Source organism: Centrocercus urophasianus, unplaced genomic scaffold (genome assembly GCF_019232065.1).
Source record: "Centrocercus urophasianus isolate 14NV4802_14NV808 unplaced genomic scaffold, USGS_Curo_1.0 seq_19, whole genome shotgun sequence".
In the NCBI taxonomy this organism is placed as follows: domain Eukaryota; kingdom Metazoa; phylum Chordata; class Aves; order Galliformes; family Phasianidae; genus Centrocercus; species Centrocercus urophasianus.
This window is the reverse complement of record NW_024884744.1, coordinates 9,555,808-9,574,212: the sequence shown is the minus strand read 5'-3', so window position 1 is coordinate 9,574,212 and position 18,405 is coordinate 9,555,808. Positions and strand designations below refer to the sequence as shown.

The 18,405-nt window shown below is 42.9% G+C and overlaps 1 protein-coding gene across 5 annotated transcripts in view; it reads right to left on the bottom strand.

The window, feature by feature from the left end:
- Positions 1–3,212: 3,212 nt before the first annotated feature.
- Positions 3,213–18,405, bottom strand: part of LOC122161492 (LIM domain containing preferred translocation partner in lipoma) — a 320,970-nt gene continuing 305,777 nt past the window's right edge. For all 5 annotated transcript variants that reach the window (XM_042820970.1, XM_042820969.1, XM_042820974.1 and 2 more), the window contains exon 13: positions 3,213–17,834. In XM_042820970.1, coding sequence (XP_042676904.1) covers positions 17,706–17,834 — 129 coding nt within the window. In that variant the 3' untranslated portion in view covers positions 3,213–17,705. The remainder of the gene's footprint in view (positions 17,835–18,405) is intronic.

Here is an 18,405-nt window from a genome sequence, read left to right as displayed (position 1 = left end):
AGGCTTGAACTATACCTGCTACCTCAGTACATGATTATTATTTTCTACACATGGTCAAATGCCCCTAAGTACAGGGAGGAACCTCAGTATTTGGCTGTTTCTAGATCCCAAATGAGTCATACAAATTGTGAATAGTTTTCACTCTGTGACTGTCGTTTGAGCTTCCCCATGGAGCTCAAGACCCCATCCTAGAAAGGGGGGCGCAGGTCCCAGAGTCCTGTACTATATGTCACTACAGCATAGTTTATTGCCTTTGCTTGTTCTGTCATATAACAGGAATAATGTCCGCAGTGTTGGAATATGAGCATGGTAATTGGCTTTTGCAGTAATTAAATGCCTCGGTGCCAGCGTTTAATCAGCCGCCAAAGCCGTCTATTGCCTCATATACTGCTGCACCAGGAGCATTACCCCTTAATTAGTTGCTGAAATAGTGATGATTTAGCAGCGTCTTTATATTTATACTTTAAGACAGCAGATCCAGTCCAACATCAACAATATTGCAAGATAAAAAAGCAGCCTATTCTGCTATGCAGGGATATTTGGCCTTACGTATTTTTCCTTACCTTGTGGAAAATAGAGTCATGTGCATCTCCCGATGACACCGTGCTGGAGGTGCAGACAGCACACTGCAAGCAGTTGCTATGGCTCTGCTCCGCTCCAGCACTGACCTTGTGTATGTTAACTAGCTTCAGTATCGATAAAACATTGCCTTTGTCCCAGAACTGTCAGCACCAAAGAGGTGTAGGCTTCCCCTGCTTTGACTCACCATTACCAGCAACATCTGGATTTGGTCCAGCAGACCAGGAGCAGAGAGCCCCTATGGTTTCCTCCCTATGCTACTTGGGAAGGGAGCCTCTCTGTGTCACTGGGGGAACAGCACTTTGTCTTGCACAGTCCTGGCAGGTTGTGATGGGTCACAGTGACAGCAGTAACTCTGCCTGATCCCAACTCCTCTTCCCCCCTTTCCCTGCCTGTTTTTGCAGTGGAGGTGGTGCTGTGCTGTAACAGCAACTGGCTGTTTTCTGAGGAACTGATGGTGGTGAAAGAGCCTGCTCATTGCATCCACCCGTCCACTTCAATTGCAGCTGTCTGAAAGCAAGAAGTCTGGCTCATGTTGGTCTTTTGCCAGCAAGAAAGGCATCTCCAGTTTACCCCACTATGAGGAGATGTCTAAGAGACACTGGGGGAATGGCCCATTTGTCACAGAGGGAGCCCTACACTCGCACTGGACTCTTCCAGACTATTAGAGATAACAGACATGAACTCCAGCCAGAATGGCAATACTGCTTGCTAAGACACTCACGATAGACATATTCCCTTGGCTTTCCAAGTTTCATCCTGCTTTTGAAACCCTGAGACGTTTACAGAGCCCCTGCAGCCTCTTCAGAATTCACTACGAAGGAGAAGTCATCCTTGCTCAGTAATGAAACTCCATTTGTGACACGGAGGAAGTCATAGAGCACGTCAGCCTAAATATCCTTGAGATAAACATACAAGGCCCATCTTTGTTTAAATCCAGGTGGTTAAATCTGCAATAGTTGGAAACAGGCATTGTGTTGAGAAAAAGCAGCTGTAGGATTGCTTCATCATTTGACCAGAATATCACGAACAAGAGCAATATGTGGGGCTGCCAAACAGTCCGCACCACCTTCATCCTGCCCTGGACCCCTCGTACAGCCGGCCTTGGCACCTGGGCTTTAGATATGCTTCACTCCCAAGGCTTTCTTTGTCTTCAAAGGATTCTCTTTGCCTTTGATTGCAAGAAAAGCAGTGCCAAACGATCAAATTAATAGCTCTCCACCCTTGGCCTTCGCCTCTGGCCCTTGGCCTACTAGTGCATTTTGATTTGTGTGTGGACAACGCATCCCTGGAACTTTTCCATCCTAACAAGTTTAGGAAAAAATACCTTGTGCTATAAAGGAAGTAATAATATTGAGTTTGAAAAAGCTATACAGTAGTTTGAACTGACTTGAAAGCCTACAACATCACGCTCCCTTTACTGCCAAGACAAAGCCTTTTGGACTCCTGTGTCCTGTAGGAACAGCCTGCAGGCTTCGTCCCTTCCTGAGGGAGAACACAGGCCCTTCCTAAGGTCCCCTGGGAAGGGGGAGGAGGAGGAGCTGGGAATGATGCTGCTGCTGCTTCCAGAGCTAACAAAGCATCCCCTGACAAAACATAACCTACTAAACAAGGCCTTCATGTGCACTGGAGGTAGGAAAGGAAGCATGGGATTTAATTTGCAACCAAGAATATTTAGCCTGGACGTGAAGAAAAGCTGTCCAGCGGTGAAGATAATGCAGCTATGGAACAGGCTGCTAAAGGAGGCTGTGGGATCTTCAGCTGCGGATGTCTTGAAGGAGACACTAAATTTTGTCAGGAGCGACAAAGGGGAATGGATTTAGCTGCACTGTATGTCTTGGGATCTTTCTACAACTCTGTGAAAAACTGCCTTAAGAAAACTACTTTTTCTGATATGAATGGAGGACTCACCTCAGTTGACCCTTAAAGACAGAACAACACAGTCCCTTCCACAGAGAGACTGATCAAACCCCAGACTCTCACTCAAAGAAAGAATGGTAGAACTCCTCCACAAGCTACAGAAGGCTGCAGGGCCACCTCAGACATCAAATTCTTGGCTGCTGGAGTTCATCGAGACAAATCCCACCTGAAGATAGCCCTGTACAGGAAAAGAATTTCTGAGAGCAAAAGGGCTTTATAAAAAGGTGCAGGAATAGAGAGTGGAGAGACACAGCAGCTAAAAGCAGGTTGCAGATATTTAGTGGGTAAGAATCAGCTTACCTGGAGACACGCTGGATTTCCCATTGCCTGAAATGTTTTGGTCATGGAAAGCGTTTGGTGAGGGTTTGGTGCTGTGCCAGATGCTTTCATTGGAGATGCGAAGGTCAAGCTCTGTGATGAGCAGCAGAGTTTTTGAAGCAGATTGGGCAGGACCAGAAACAATTCAAGTTATTTATTGCAGCGATGGCCTAGAAACAACATCCTTTACAGAGATACACGTTGCAAGCCATGCTTTTTTGCACCCAACAGTGAACGAGGCTCTCGGATTAAGTATGTTAAGGAGCTACACAGTGAGTTTTTGAATGCAAAAGGGAGAGAGATGGAAGATATGAAGCATAATTGCAGGTGGAGTTTGAGAGAAAGTAAATACCATTCGACTTGAAAAAATAATTTCACACGCTAGCAAACAAAAATGAAATTTATAAGGATTTTATTGGATTGGTAAAACGTAATAAAAAAGCATTTGTGATACTTCTTCTGCAAAGAAAAAAAGGCATCTGGCGATTTTGCATATTTATTTTCCCTTACAAAACATTAGAAAAGCATAACTGATAAAATAAGGATAACAACTGAAAGAGCAGAGCAAAGAGGAAAATACATCTCAATATAATTGGATAATGCATAATAAAAATACAGAAAACACATGCTTAAAACAGCTTTCATTCTCTTACAGTAAAAAGTCATTTTATGTGTTGAATAAAAAATACACGCTGGTTGCTCTGAAAATTGCAGTTTAGAAGAGGTAACTAGCTGAGAACAAAATATATATATCTATATATATTTATAAATATAGAAAATGTGTATATGCTGTATCTGTCCTCAGAACAAACTGGAATACATGGTTTTCAATTCATGCACACAAGTTACCAGAGGAAAAACTTCATATATTACCTAGCAGACCGATCCTGTAAGGTGCTGATTGCATTTCCTGAGTGCCCTCAAAGCCCTGCTGAAGTAGTCAGTGAAGGAGACGAGTGGCCTGAAGGGTTCAGTGAGAAGGGAGGGTGCTCAGCATCTTATAGGACATGCACTCAGCAACCTGCAGGATTTGTGAAAACTCCCACGACAGAAGGATTGGGCCCCTCATGGGCTGGGGGGGATGCTTGTGCTCAGCAAGGGGGAAAAAACTCTGTTTCCCCCGTGCTCTGACAGATAGGAGACCAGTCCTAACAGCTCAAGTAATGTTACTTCATTAGGGTCTGAGGGCATGGAGTTTGCAGCAAGAAGGCACCCCTCACGTCTAGGGAATGTCCCTCTCTTGCCCAGATACCCAGGCTAGTGATTCACATTTCAAAGGAAGATGCTTCCCATACCTCTGAGAGCCTCTGCCAATGCAGAACAAGAAGTGTGACCAGCCACGCTCCCCTCCCAGCTGCAACAACGGAAATGACACAAAACCTGCTCTGCCTCCAGGGCTAGACCAACTGCTACCATAGAGCTGAAATATCACCTTGCACCTGGCCTAATCATCTCCCATGAATTAATACACAGCCAATAAACAACATCACCGGTGAACCCCAGGGCAGACAGGTCTGCAGTTAGCAGGGACAGCCAAAGCACAGAAGCAACACAGGGCAAAGACGTTCCAAGGGCATGCCTTCCTTGCAGTCTGGGAGAGCTAAACAGATCTGCATGGGCCATTTAGCCAAGAGAATCAGGACTCCCGGTCTCAGTTGACTGACTGGAAGGTAGGCACCTGGAAGCTGCTCTCCAGACTTTCTGGCAGTCCAAAATACAAGCTGTGGCTGGGGAAATTACAGGACCTTTAAGGAAGCTGAATTCCCATGGAGGCACATCATGTCTAGCAAGATCAAGAGAAAGTCCAAGCATAACTTTGCTCTGCCTCTATCTCTACCAAAACTTAGTTCAAATTCTCCAGAGGGAGAGCAGATAAGACAATCTGGTAAGATTGAGACTTATAAGGAGATACACCCATGTACCTCCGTACTGAGCAGCTATCTACCAGACAAGGTGGTGTGTTAACCAAGAGAATAAGCTTTACTTATCCCAATGGAGAACAGATGCTCAAAATTAACCACTTCTGTTCTATATCGTTCCCATAATTTCCATCTCTGCTTGGTAACAGGGTTATTTCTCTGCAGGTAATTAGAAAGGCACATAGTGAAGAAAGAGGAATATACTTTTTGTAAACGAAACTGTTAACAGCCTTCTCCTCATCTTTCTGGTTGTGCTACTTAGGTGCTTGTCAAGTGCTTTGCTACTTGGTCATTGGGCACATTAGTAATACTACATTTTAGATGGGTCGAGCAAAGAACTAACTCAGGCTCAGAGGACAAGGCAGAAAATGTTCCTTTGCCAGTTGGAATAGGTTTCCTATCCATACAGAGCTGTCACTGAGATATTGGCAGATGTAAAGAAGTGCCTCAGTTCTGTGTTTTCATTGGGTACCATCTCAACAAAGCTGAAACACAAACCACAACCTTTGGCTATGCTCTTATCTCATATAATCCTGAATGAAACTTCAGCACAAAGACAGCCTACTCAGAGCAGGACTTCATCTCCTTCCCTGCAGATCTTCATCACTGCACAGAAACCAATGGCTAGTGGCAGACAGAAACACCTGTTTCTATTGAAATACTTGCACTGCAGAGACAGAATCAAGCCCTCAGCTGGATGCACACCACTGGGTATGGAGAGGAAAAGGTGGGCCTGGATTCAAGTTCACTGGGAGGATTTCCTCACCCTAGGGCTGCAATAAAAAAAACACATGCGACAGCAGCACGGCAAGCAGAGCAAACGTTTGCAGAGGATATGCTGGGCTCTAGCTGAGGTGACTCTTAAGATGGCTTTTCCTTATTGTTGATAAAGAAGCTGCCACCAAGGAAGAATAGAAAAGCAATAAGAAACAGTGACTGTCTGTCTCTCTTTTATTTTGAAAACGAAGCACTTTCCTAAATGCAGGTCTTCTTCCCACCTTGAATTCATACTTGGAAACTTCCCAGTATCAGAACTGGAAAATACCATGATTGTATTTGCTAGTCCTAAAGCCTGTATGTGCCTTACAAGAGTCTCTTACTTTGTTTGAATTCAGTGCCTAAAACAAAACAACTCTGGATCATAGCAAGACATCATGGAAGAACACATGGTTCTGGCCATCAGAAATGCTGAAAAAGCAAAGCTTCTGTACAACAAAATTGGCACAAAATGCAGAAATGTAGTCACTGGAAAAAAAAAAAAATAAAAAAATTGAGCAACTATGCCCTTAAGTTTTTACCATGTTCATTGTTTCCACCTCTCTTCTATCAGATGAAATAGGGCTGGCCAGTTCTTTTCCTATCCAAGCTGGCTTTGCTCGCTGGGCTGTCACAGTTCTGGCACAGACCCATGGAGACAGGACTTCCCGCACCTCAGGGGAATGCCCAAGTGGGGATACTTTTCAAATATCAAACTATTCCTGTCCACCATACACTCTGCTTCCAAAAATACAACAAGCATCTCAGCCTTTAAACAAGTGGACTGAGCCTTTCAAGTTTCCTAACAATGTTTTAAACCCAGGGTAAGGAGGGATGGGAATACATTTTCCTGCTTAGAGGAGACAACGAGGAAGCCAACATTCCTGGATGTGGCATGCTGTGTAATCACAAAGCTGAGGTCTGTTGCTGAGCCCGTTCTGCCAGCCAGCCCCTGTGTGACAGAAATGGCAAGAAGGGTATTTCTGCACTGACGAACTTGGAATGAGACTAGGGGCAATGGATGGGAAGGAAAGACAGGTACACAGCATGGAAATGATTTGCCTGGAGCAAGCACACAAGTAGGTTATATTTGCCATTTTTCTACCTATCTCCTCATTCCTTCAGCCTTGTTCCCAAAAACTAGTTTGGGAACTGACTGAGGGAAGGGGAGGGGGAGCAGCAATTTGAACAGGGCAGATGCTCCAGTTTAAACCACATCTTCCTAAAAGGAACTGAGGGTGGGGGCAGGGAAGATGGCTATTATTAATGTCCTTCCGTATATAGCAAAGCAGACATCCTGCATAATGGCAACACAATACATCAATAATAGCCCAAGAATAGCTTCCTACCGTTTTTTTTCCCCTGACAGTTAGAAACATAAAGAGAAAAATCAAGCTGCTGAGATAAATAGCTGAGTCTCCACCCCCACCTCAAATTGCCTTGGCATATTTTAAGAGATAAATGGTTCTATGAGAAATTTAAATAGCTTTCTCTTTTCTTTTTTGGCAGCTGCAAGAACTGGGTCAGGTGTAGAAATTATTAATTTTGAAGCCTGAGAAACCCATGTTTGAAAGTAAGGGTTTTGTTGTTTCTTTTTTTCCTTTAAAGCATCAACTTTCTTAGAAGTAGTTAGAAAAAAATAAAAAAAATTGAGCTTTTTTTTTTTTTTAAATGAAGTCAAACCCAAGATAATTAAGTAACGGTGCTAGCTGCAGGAAAGGGACAATCTGCATTACAGCATAATGGACATTGAAAATAACCATAGTAGATTGTTAATTTTTTTTATGCACTGTGTACAGGGTTTGCACAACGGTTTTCGTTCCTCATGATCAAACGCAGCACTGGGAATAGTGCCTGAAGAAGAAGGTTAGGGGGCACCATTCTGTAGTTTAACTCTAGAAGGCATCTGTTAAAGAAGAGGAGTACTGTGGGGTGACCAGCACTGAGCCCCCCCCTGGTTCACTCAGCACCAGGTCTCAGGATCAGAAGCTGGGCTGCCCAGGGCTGTGCCAGCCAGAGCTCAGTGCTGGGGAATCTGGTACCGAACAAATCACTGCTGCCCCATTCCCACTCCTGCTTTATGCTGATAACAGCAGTTACAGCATCATACAGAGAAGCCGAGCTAAAAGCCATCTTTCTCCTCCTGCCATATCTGGAAGATGCTTTGCAACCATAAAACCTCGAATCTTACAGAAGAGAATGCTGAAATCCTGTAGAAACTGCTCAGAGCGAGGAAATAGTGGTATATGAACTCCCTCACAGGATGGTACACTAGTTAAGACCTGTAAAAGGTTTGATTTTCCATGCCTACAAAGACTCTGAGATGCTGAAAGATACAAAGCTGGCATGCAGCCTGCTCCCTTTGCTGGTTAAAATCTCTTCTGTGTCCCAAATCAGGCAGATACATGAGAAGGTAGAGGACTCCCTTGGTCAGAGCTGCTGCACCTCTGCAGGGCTCACGGCTTGTGTTGTTCTTCCCTCAGTGACCAATCAAAAATGTAAAAGGTGACAAAGACACAGATGTAAATAGAACTGCGATGCCTAGAAAGCCAGAGCACAGATAGGATCAGAGACAGACTGTAATTACAGGCCCTGCTACTTATTACATAGGCCAGCAGTGTTACATGAGCCTTCTGTGGAAACTTCCTGTGTAATTAATAAAGGAGAAACAAAATACTTTCGCAATCACTTTTCTAGATTTCACTGCGGGGGTCCAATCCTGCCATCCTGGATTAGCTCTAATCATAGTCAATCTTTCACTGCATAAACTGAAAGCATCTGTTCTGTCAAAGGTAAAAAAAAAAAAAGAAAAAAGAACAAACAAAACAAGCACCAAACCTCAATGCAAACCTACACCGTTGCAATCAAGGAGGAAAGGAAATCGATCCTGAAAACTCCCGCCCAGATCGTAATCTGACAGTGTTTTCAAGGCATCTGGCAAAAAAAGGAGAAGAAAGAAGAATGCTATGAAATATTTAAAACCCTGCTTCTGTCAGGAATACGTGAGATGGGAAAGGTGAATCTGAAAAAGCGACATTATTTGTAAGCTGAATCACCTTTTGCATAGAGATGCCCTTGGCCCAACCAGAGCTGTCCTGAGGAAAAGCACCCGGCACTGATTGAACTTGGAGAAGTCAAGGCTGCACACGAGCAGGGCCAAGGAGGTTGCCCTGCACCATGGTTTGCAGCATGGGATGTCAAGGAGAAGGCAAACGAGAATGTTGATAATATAGGAAAATAGCTGAGCGTATGCAGACCTAACTGATCCTAATCTAAAGCTTCAGTGAGATTTTCAGCAGAGATGGGAAACAGGGCATCCCCAAGGAAGGATTTCTCCAAACATCACTCCTCTTAATACTGAGCTTCTCACAAAAGAGGACAGCCAAGGATGCAAAGCTGCCCTGTGTGCTCCGAGATGCTGCATCCACACCTGCATGCAGCACAGCTCCTGTGGAAACCATAGGAGACTCCAGGACCAGTGCTGGGCATACAAATGGGAACGGAGCGGTCCTGATAAGCTGAAACAAAAGGCACTTTGGAACAAAAGTGGCACGGCCACAATCCCCACAGCGCTTGTGTAAGATAGCAAGGAAGAACCCATAGAACATATTTATCAAAAGCCATTTTATGCAGATTTTTTTTTTCTCTTGAATATTTAAAACGTGGCGAATATTAAACTTCAGACATTCTTAATACGTTCCAAAGCCCCATGGACCTTTGAAATGCTAGCTCATCAATATGCAACATCTAATCTTGTCAAAAAAAAAGAAAAAAAAAAAGGAAAAAGAAAAGCTATTCATCCTTTGCTTACAGAGGTTACAGAAAGAATTGCAAAGAAAAAAAAAAAAAAGAAAAAAACCCAAACAATCAAACTTCCAGATTCTTATGCAATAGGTTAAATTTGCACTGGTTGGGAAAGTTTCACTTTCTGCAAGGAAGAGGGAAAGTGCCTGTACGTGCACTGCTGCTGGAAGCTGCTTCTCAAGTGTGAGGCTGAAACTGCGTAGCTGGATTACAGTAAGTAGTTTATTAAGAAACCAAGGCTTGTGGCTTTGCATCCTGTTTCAGGCAAATATACCCTCAGGATCCCCCCCCTCCAAAAGCCAGCAGACAGCACGCCACCTAAAAACCCATTCTTGTCCAAAACGCTGTGGTTAAAATGGCTTTGCTTGTTTATAAAGTTTAGTGTTTCGTATCGCTTGCATCTGACCTTCAGCAGAAAGAAAAGCTCAGTTAAATTGTGCAAATATGTACCAAATGGGAGCAAGGGAAAGCGGCCAAAAATGCTGCATGAGCTTTTGCAGGGCTGCAGCCTTTTAGGAGCACCAGTGAGATGAACTGGATGAGAGGCCAAATTGATTTAGGCTCCAGGCGGGGGCTTAAAACACCACGACATCCAAATTCACAAAGAAAATGTTCTGTTACTGCAACCCCAAATTTCCTGCGCACGAAAACACTGCTTTCTTTCATCTTTGCGAGATGCTCGTTCTGTAATCCGACATTTAAAAATGAACAAACAAACAGCAGTCAGCTGACAAAGGCTTCTTGCTGGTGAATGGAAGTAGGTCACTGAGTATTTTGCCTTTACAGTCTGGCTTAATATCGGTGTTGTACGCAAAACAGGAATAAAACTGCACTGGAGACGGAGAGAGACTCTAATTTTGTCTTTTCTATGAAAATGAGCATTAGCATTCTGCATTAATGTGCAATGCCTCCCCAGCACCCGATATCTGGATAATTAAAAAAGCAGAATAAAGCGCAGAGCAAAGCACACTCTAAATTAAACAACAAAAAGCCCTCACTGGTCAGCCTGAGTTTAAAGACATCTAAGTATGAGTAATCGGGCAAAGAGGAATTTTCCTGAAGGAACATAAAAGAAAATGAAAGCTCCGCATACAAGACCAAATAAAATCTTCTGTCTCTCGCAAATGCAAATGCTGGCTGCCCTTTTTACACAAACATATTAAAGGAATAAAATTGGAGGAAAATTAAAAAAAAAAAAAAAAAAAAAAGAAAAGAAACATCAGTAAAAGAAGAAAAAAACTTAATAAATTCATTTTGAAGAAAAAAATCTTTAAAAACAAACAAACTATCCTTCAAACAAATTTCTTCATGATACGATCCCTGCAATCATGTGGTTCTAAATTAGACGGTTAAATACGTCTGAAAAAGGAAGGCACAATTTCACAATCATTTTAAAAGCAATAATTATAATCATTTTCTTTGATATCCATGTGGCAGGCCACTGATACTGTGGATGCATAAAACTACTTGACTAAAGATCTGGAAAAGTTTTTCCAACTCCCATCTAAGCCTTGCAATACCTCCGTGCAGTAAGTAACAAACCATGCCCACTGCAAGGAGTGCACATGAAGCAAATGGAAAAAGAGGGTAAGATTGCCACTTCTGGCAAAGAGAGAGGCAGAGGCAAAAAAGGGACCCCACGTGTCATCTTCCCAGCAAAAGATGCTGACCCCTGGAAAGCAGTACCTAATGGGGAGCTGTAAGAAAGAAGGGGACGGACTCATTGGCAGGGTCTGTTTTGATAGGACGTGGGGAAATAGTTGCAAACTGTAAGAGGGGAGATTTAGACTGTATGTAAGGAAACGGTGTTCTACACTGAGGGGTGGTGAGGCACTGGCACAGGTTGCCCAGAGAAGTGGTGGTGTCTGCTCCCAGAGACACTAAAGGTCAGGCTGGACGGAGCTCTGAGCACCTGATGGAGCTGTGGGTGTCCCTGTTCAGTGCAGGGAGTTGGGCCAGGTGGCCTCTGAGTGTCCCTTCCAACTCAAACGGTTCTATGAGTCTATGAAATGTAAAGGTAACGCCACCCTGGGGCTTCTGTTTCCTTCCTCATTTTCTAGAAGATCATCTAGTCATGATGAGAAATGTGGACAAGCAGTAAACCAGAAAGAAAGTTTGAGCTGACCACTCTCAATACCAGTGATCAATTCATGGGTAGTTGCCTATACACGTAACATGAAGCCAAAAGAATTGTATCATGGAATCATGGAGTGTCTTGGATTGGAAGGGACCCCAAAGATCCCCTCATTCCAACCCCTTGCCATGCACAAGGCTGCCAGCTGCTAGATAAAACAGAATCACAGAACGGCTCGGAGACCAGGAACACACAGCCAGGAGAAAAGCCCAGTGATATGAGCAGCAGTGCTTAATAATACAGTCTGAACAATTGTGCTCAGTTGTCGCACCACAAACACGTTGCGTGTGCATGCGAGTGCACACACCAGAGTGGTCTGCAAGTGTTTGAGTGTAGTGTTTGCACATCCCAGCAGAGAACTTGCAGGATGAAAGGAGAGCCGTTCCCTACTGTCCACCAGGAAACCTACTGAGGTTATGGTTTTCTCTTGGCCTTCTAGATGCCAATCAAACATTATAATTTCATGAGCTTTAAGTCTTTTCTCTCTCACAATGCTCAGAAGCACCCAATGCCAGATAGGCAACTGACTGCTGCAAATTCAGACTTGAAGTGTTGAGGAAGACAGGTAACGTTTCTAGAAATGTCTAAGAAGAAATGCCATCCCCAAACCCAGAAGGGTGACAAAGTTCAGTAAGTATCTTTTGATCTTCATGGCGGTTGCCATAATGTGCTTTTTTCCCCCCAGTAATTATAAAGAAAAAAACTGCAGTTGCCACAGCAAAGTCCCAGGCAGCTCCCGCAGCCACACTACGGCTTTAAGAGGAGAAAGAAAAACGAACCCAACAGAACTAACACTGTTATTTTAAGAAGAGTCACATTATTTGGATTGTTCTGGCAAAGGAAACAGTGACTTCAAAGTTAGCAAAGCTAGTCAAAAACAGGGGAAAAATATCTTGTGAGGAGTTTAAAAGCTTTTTTTTTTTTTTTTTTTAAATTTCACCAGGACTAACATTGAACCATTTTCCAAGAACATGTGCTTTTTTTTTTTTTTTTTTTAAATGAATTTTTATCCAAAAAAGTTTTCAAAATCATCACAGAAACTTTAATTGACCAGCAGAAGAAACCCAAGAAGGAAAAAAAGAATTGAGAAAGGAGACCAAGATTTTTGAGAAATGAAAATATTTGTCAACAGTTCTGAAATCCATTTAGATAAAAACTGATTAAGGTTTTAATTACAACAGCAAGAAATACTGTTGTGGATAACACTGCAAAGAGAGAATTTCTCATTAAAAAGAAGGCCCTTCCAACATCACATGATTTAGTGTAAAAATTGGGACCAGGACAAACTGGAAATAGTGTTCTCCAGCTTCCTCAGCTGGTGCCTTACCAGCCTCCAGTTAGTACTGAGTAGCTCCTGCCATCCTTTGGCAACAAGCCCTCTATTACCATCACTAGTGTTTTCGATTGGGAATTCCACCACCATGAGATTCTTCCCCACATCTCTGCTAGCTCAAATTTACAGGACTGAAATGTATGTCAAGTGTAGGCAACGCAGCTCTGTGAAGAAATATCACATCAGTGTGATGAACCAACTGCAGGAATCAGACATCAATAACAAAACAGTTCAAAATTCAATTCCTGTCTGAGCTGTTCATCCAAGGCACTAAGTGTCTACCATGGTTACCAAAGAAAGGCAACCGTGGCCCTTCTCTGGACCTTCTCTGGACTCTGTTATCCCTTATCTGCTGGACTACTTCAAAATCAAAAGCAACGTTATCCTAAAACCAGCATTTATTGGACCTAGGCTAGGTTTTGCTGACCACAGTCCGGCAGGAGCTGGACCAGATTCAAAGAGATTTCAGCATGACTTGCTGCATATTCCCTTCAACCACCACTGATTCTTCAAAACACAACTTTTCCTCATTCTTCTCAGGCACACTTTGCTGATAGGCAGGAAATCAATGTAAGGCCCATATCCCAGGGAAGTTTTGCAAACCTGCCATCAGGCTGAACACCTTATGTAGTGTCCACTCCGATGAATACTTTGCTACTTTCACACCTCTATGATTAAGTCATTACCCAAGTGTTTTGCAGTTGTGATAAAAATCCAAGAATTAATACATTTAAAAAACCCAACAAAATCAAAGGTGCATTAACTGATAAGCTAAAGCAATGGTGTTGCTTTCTGTTTTTAAAAGGAACGCTCAGGCAACGATTAAAATAAGTGACAATAAAACCATCACATTCATAAAATTGTAGTGTTAGCCTTGGGGATGTGCATAAGGATTGGGCTGTAACCAAGGCAACCCAAGCTTTGGGAGAAACTTTAAGCAGACATTTAAAGCCATGGTTCAAAGACAGAGTAAATCTGGCTGTGGGGCTACTTGTGACATATGGAAAGTGCCACAGCCACCCCATGCCAAGCACTGATCCTGTAACAGCTCACCCTCCTGATGTCCAGACGTTACTTTCGACCTCCTGCTGTTTGCATTCCTGAATAAAGGTGACACAGGAGCTGTACCACACGTTCAAGTGAGTTTAGCATAAATTTGACTGTGGCCCCATCCTACCAAGTTCCAATTTGTCAGATGGGGTGATGCAGAGGCAGTCTGGCATTAACGACTGCAGACCCATAGCTTATAACACACCACGCAATGGCTTTAAGCCTATGCTTAAACAATCCCCACGGGCTTAAGTATTTTGCTAAATTAGAACCTGATTCCTGGACCCTTCTGTGCCCTGTCTGGCCACACAAATCACAGGATCAGGCCCTACTTGCCAACAAATGCTCAAAGAGGCCAAAGCAGCACAAGCAAAAACTCTGCAGACTCAAACAGAGGTGTCTGTGTGATCTTCCAATTCTTTCTGAAAAGAACAGTCTAGACTTTACCACAGGCAAAAATGAAGTGATATGTATATATATATATATGTATGGGTTTTTTTTTATGGCTAACATGTGCACCTTAAAAAGGTAAGGTCTCTTTGGCAAAAACCTCCTTTTTGGAACAGATAAATGAGCTTGTATTGCAAAATGTGATAAATATTGTGATGCAGGAATATCCCAGTGGTTCTTAACTGCAGTGCAACTAAGATAAATCCACCAGCATTATCTAGTCAAATCCTGAAGCATCAGAGGGGAGCTTTCCATGAACAGGTGGCTGATGAGAGCCTCTGTGTTACTTACATACATATATATGTACATATACATATATGCACTGTCTTACAAATATGTTTACAGCAATTTTAGAAGCCAAAACAACTTGCATAACAAAAAACAAAGAGAACTGTTTTGAATGCTTAATCTTTCCAACAGGCAGATGGCTTTGGTGTTTCAGGGGTGAAAACAAAAGCACGATAGTACCTTTGCCCAGATACATCAGGACCAGAAATTAGCCACAGTACCTCAAACAATAACACGACTCAATCTTTGACAACCACTTTTCATCCATTGGGTATTTAATGTGTGAAAAGTTTGGCTCTCACCTCGCTGCCCACCAGCCCAGCTCACCACAGCACCCTAAATAACACAGATTGAGATCTACACCTCCTGGCTGGCCCTTAGCTTTGAAATGGGCTGGAGTCCCAAACCTACATACCAGCAAACTTTTCTGGAAGGAGAAAACAAAACTCCAAAATCAGGAGTTTAGGCCAATCTTTGACTAGTTTAATTCTCACAGCATCTCTGGGAAGTTGTAAAGAAGCTTTCTCGTACAAAGGACAAGAAGCCATACGACTTTCCCAATTCTAGCCTACACCATGACCATGAAAAGGGCTCTGGACTTCAGTCCTCCTGAGTCTAGGCCACATCTGCAGGCAGATACATAAGCTAGTTTCCATCACTTACCCCAGTGGTATTCATGAGAGTCTCATCAGCCACCTGATTTAACACTAACGAGAACAAAGTTCTGAGCTGCCTGATGAATGGCTTCTTGTATGCTGGGACACATCAGGTCCTCCCCTGTGATTGCAGAGATGTAAAACCAGCAGTATTAGCAACCCTAGCTCTATACTCCAGTGTTCCTGTAGGGTTAATTCAAATTGGATTCACTCACTAGTTGCAAGAGTTTTTGACTGCCGTGTGAAGGGGCTGCCTGTAAAAAGCGAGCTCAGAAGAATCTTACGTGCCACGGTTCAGGGAGCAGGAGCCCAGATGGAATCTGGCAGGAGTCGCCCTGCAAAAAAGTCTGTTTATGTCTGAGGCAGTAAAATTGTTGAAGGCCAGGGCAGAAATCTAGTATTAAAAGGCAAACGGCTTCAGTACAGCCGCTATGGTGGAGAACGATTTCTTTTGCTTAATGATGCCACCCTTCTACAAAGAAGGATTCATTTTGAGCTGTGAATTTTGGGAATCTTCCCTGACACCGAAGGAGTCTGCAAACATACAAACCATGTGAGGAACAGAGGTTTCAGATTGGTATTTCTGTGTTTGAATTTACTGTATACAGCTAAAGCTATTACAGTTCACAGGGCTCTTCCATAGAGGTTAGTGCTAAACTGGAAACAAATGCACCATTTGCAAGAGCTGTGGTGACTATTTCAGTTTTTCTTTGTTTCCTATCAGTCCAACTCATCTAACTTCTTTTTTCTTTTCTCCCAGCATTAGGATTATTGTATCAGGTTTCTGTTATAGAGACTGAAGATGAAAGCACTACATTTTCATTGTTTTTCAGTGGGCACATGAAAAAATTCTCCTAATACTGTTGAAAAGTCCCAGTTTGTCACTAATATGGTCAATCAGCCTGCAACTGTTTCAGTTCTGCTTCTTAATTTGTTAAGAGCAAAGAAAGGTATTCTCTTTGATTACATCTGCAAATAAGATATTAATGTCAATTCAGTGATATGAAAATTACTCCCTCACTATGTAATTTGCACCTTAGTTATTATGGGTTTCATGAACAAGAATATTATAGCTGCTCAGAGCCATGAATTTATAATTTATTTTCTTAATTAGCAAAGTGAAAAAAAAATAAATTAAAAAAAGCCCACGAACACCAACATGACAAAAAGAAAGGTTATCTCTGCCCAGCTTTTTATTTACCTTGGCACATGTATTACCTCTGGACAGAAGATGAAAGTACTGCTCCTGGCCCAGCACTCTTCTGCAATGACATTTCACCAGAGAGGAGTAATAAGTGGCTGGGATGAAAATGAAAGAAAAAGAAAACCATTTGCTTTTTGGGATGGCACAGAGAAGGGTTTAACACCTTCTTCAGCTTTAAGACAAAAACTGAACAACTGCACGGCTCTTTGGCCGTTGTTGGAATAAGATTCCTTTTCCAATGGGAGCTCCAGACCATGCGTGTTAACTTCACAGAGACGTCTATCCCTGCTTCAGTTCCTGTTACAGCTGAAGGAAAATCCTCCCATTTCAATAAACAACAGAACAAGACTCCAGTGCTTAAATATCTACCCAGAAGCCAGCACAGCCATTGGTCCCACTACAGTGAGTGGCACAAGATTTTTTTGAGCATCGCTTTGCACTGCAGTTCTGTGTAGTCTATTTTTTTTTAATTTAACCACTGGGATTTTTAAAGAGTGTTTCAGACCCAGATCCTTGAAAGACCTTCTCAGCAGACATGATTGGCTTATACCTCTAGTAAATCAAAAGCACATTGTGTGTGTGTGTGTATGTGTGTGTGTGTGTGTGCAAGCTCACATCTTTCTGTGGTTGCTCATATATTGTGAATTGGAAGCATCACTACTGAATAAGTTCATGTAATAGCAAAAATATAATTCCATAAGAAAAAGAAAAAAAAAAAACAACTATAGAACTGGAAGGGAATGGAGACAAGTAAGGACCTAAGAAGAAATACATAGACAACAAATCTGTGTCCCAAAAAGCTCAAGGTCACATCTACACCCTTAGGTGCAGTACTGCCAAAGTTGCGTTGTTTGAGTTGCAATGAGGAGTGCTAGTTCTGCTCTCACACTGGCTTCACATCCTCTGTGACAGTAGAGCTACTTCTGCTGGTGATCCATTAAAATCAAAGAAGATCCCCATACCTGATCAGATTTCCAAAATAACTTGGAAAAAGGAACTAGCTCAGCTACATTTCACCAGTTCAGAGCTTCTTCCACAGGCAGATAACTTAGCAGCTGGTGGTCAGACTTGCCAACCTTTGGAAGACTCACGCCTAAGTTAGGTGCCTGTTGCTGGCAGTCTGAACATGGCCACAGAACCGCCCTCTTGCTCCAAGGCCTTCCAGTTTTACTTTTTTTTTTAAAACAAACACACAAACAAACAAACAAAGATTCAGGCCCTAGGCTGGAAAGAAATCATGCAAAGCTTGTGCAATTCCCCCAGCAGGCATCCTGGGGAGGGTCACAGTTGGTACTCAGAGATCAGTGCTGGCCTTGGCGGTCAGAGCCTGGATCCGAGCTGAGTTGCAGGTCTTGCAAAGGATGTGCCCGTCCAGAGGGTAACAGCCCTGATTGTCCCCCTCAGACAGGAGGCCGCCACAGTCCTAGGAAACCAGAAAACAGAGCAAAATAAGAAATATGAACGTTACCTGAAGAATCTATTAGGCATAGAAGCTCTCTTTACTCTCCACCTTGTAACAGGATCCACCCTGAGTCAGCGCAAAGCACGAAGCTGAGGCATGTGATGACTTTCACGATTAAGACATTTCTTGATAAGAGACAATGCTGCAGAGAAGATGGGTTCCCAAGCTGTTTGCTGAATTTAATCCAATTGAAAATAAAAGGAGATTACTCCCTTCACATTTCTGAGGAAGGAAAGGTATTTAGCACTGCAGAAAGCATCAAGCTTAACCACATATTTATTATTGCAAAAAAAGATAAAAAAGAAGCATCCCTGGAAAGGAAGTTTGCTACTAATATCTGACTACAGGTAATCTCCTTTGGACGAGCTGATGCCACAAAGCTGCAATAGCCTTTTCTCAGGGGTGACCGCTAAGCAAACTCCCTGCCTGTCACCCATGACCAGAATTGTACGTTTGTATTGCAGTTGGTGCAAAAGGCTGAGGCTGAAAGGAGGATATCACTGAGATAGGAAGAGTGGAAATCTCACTATAA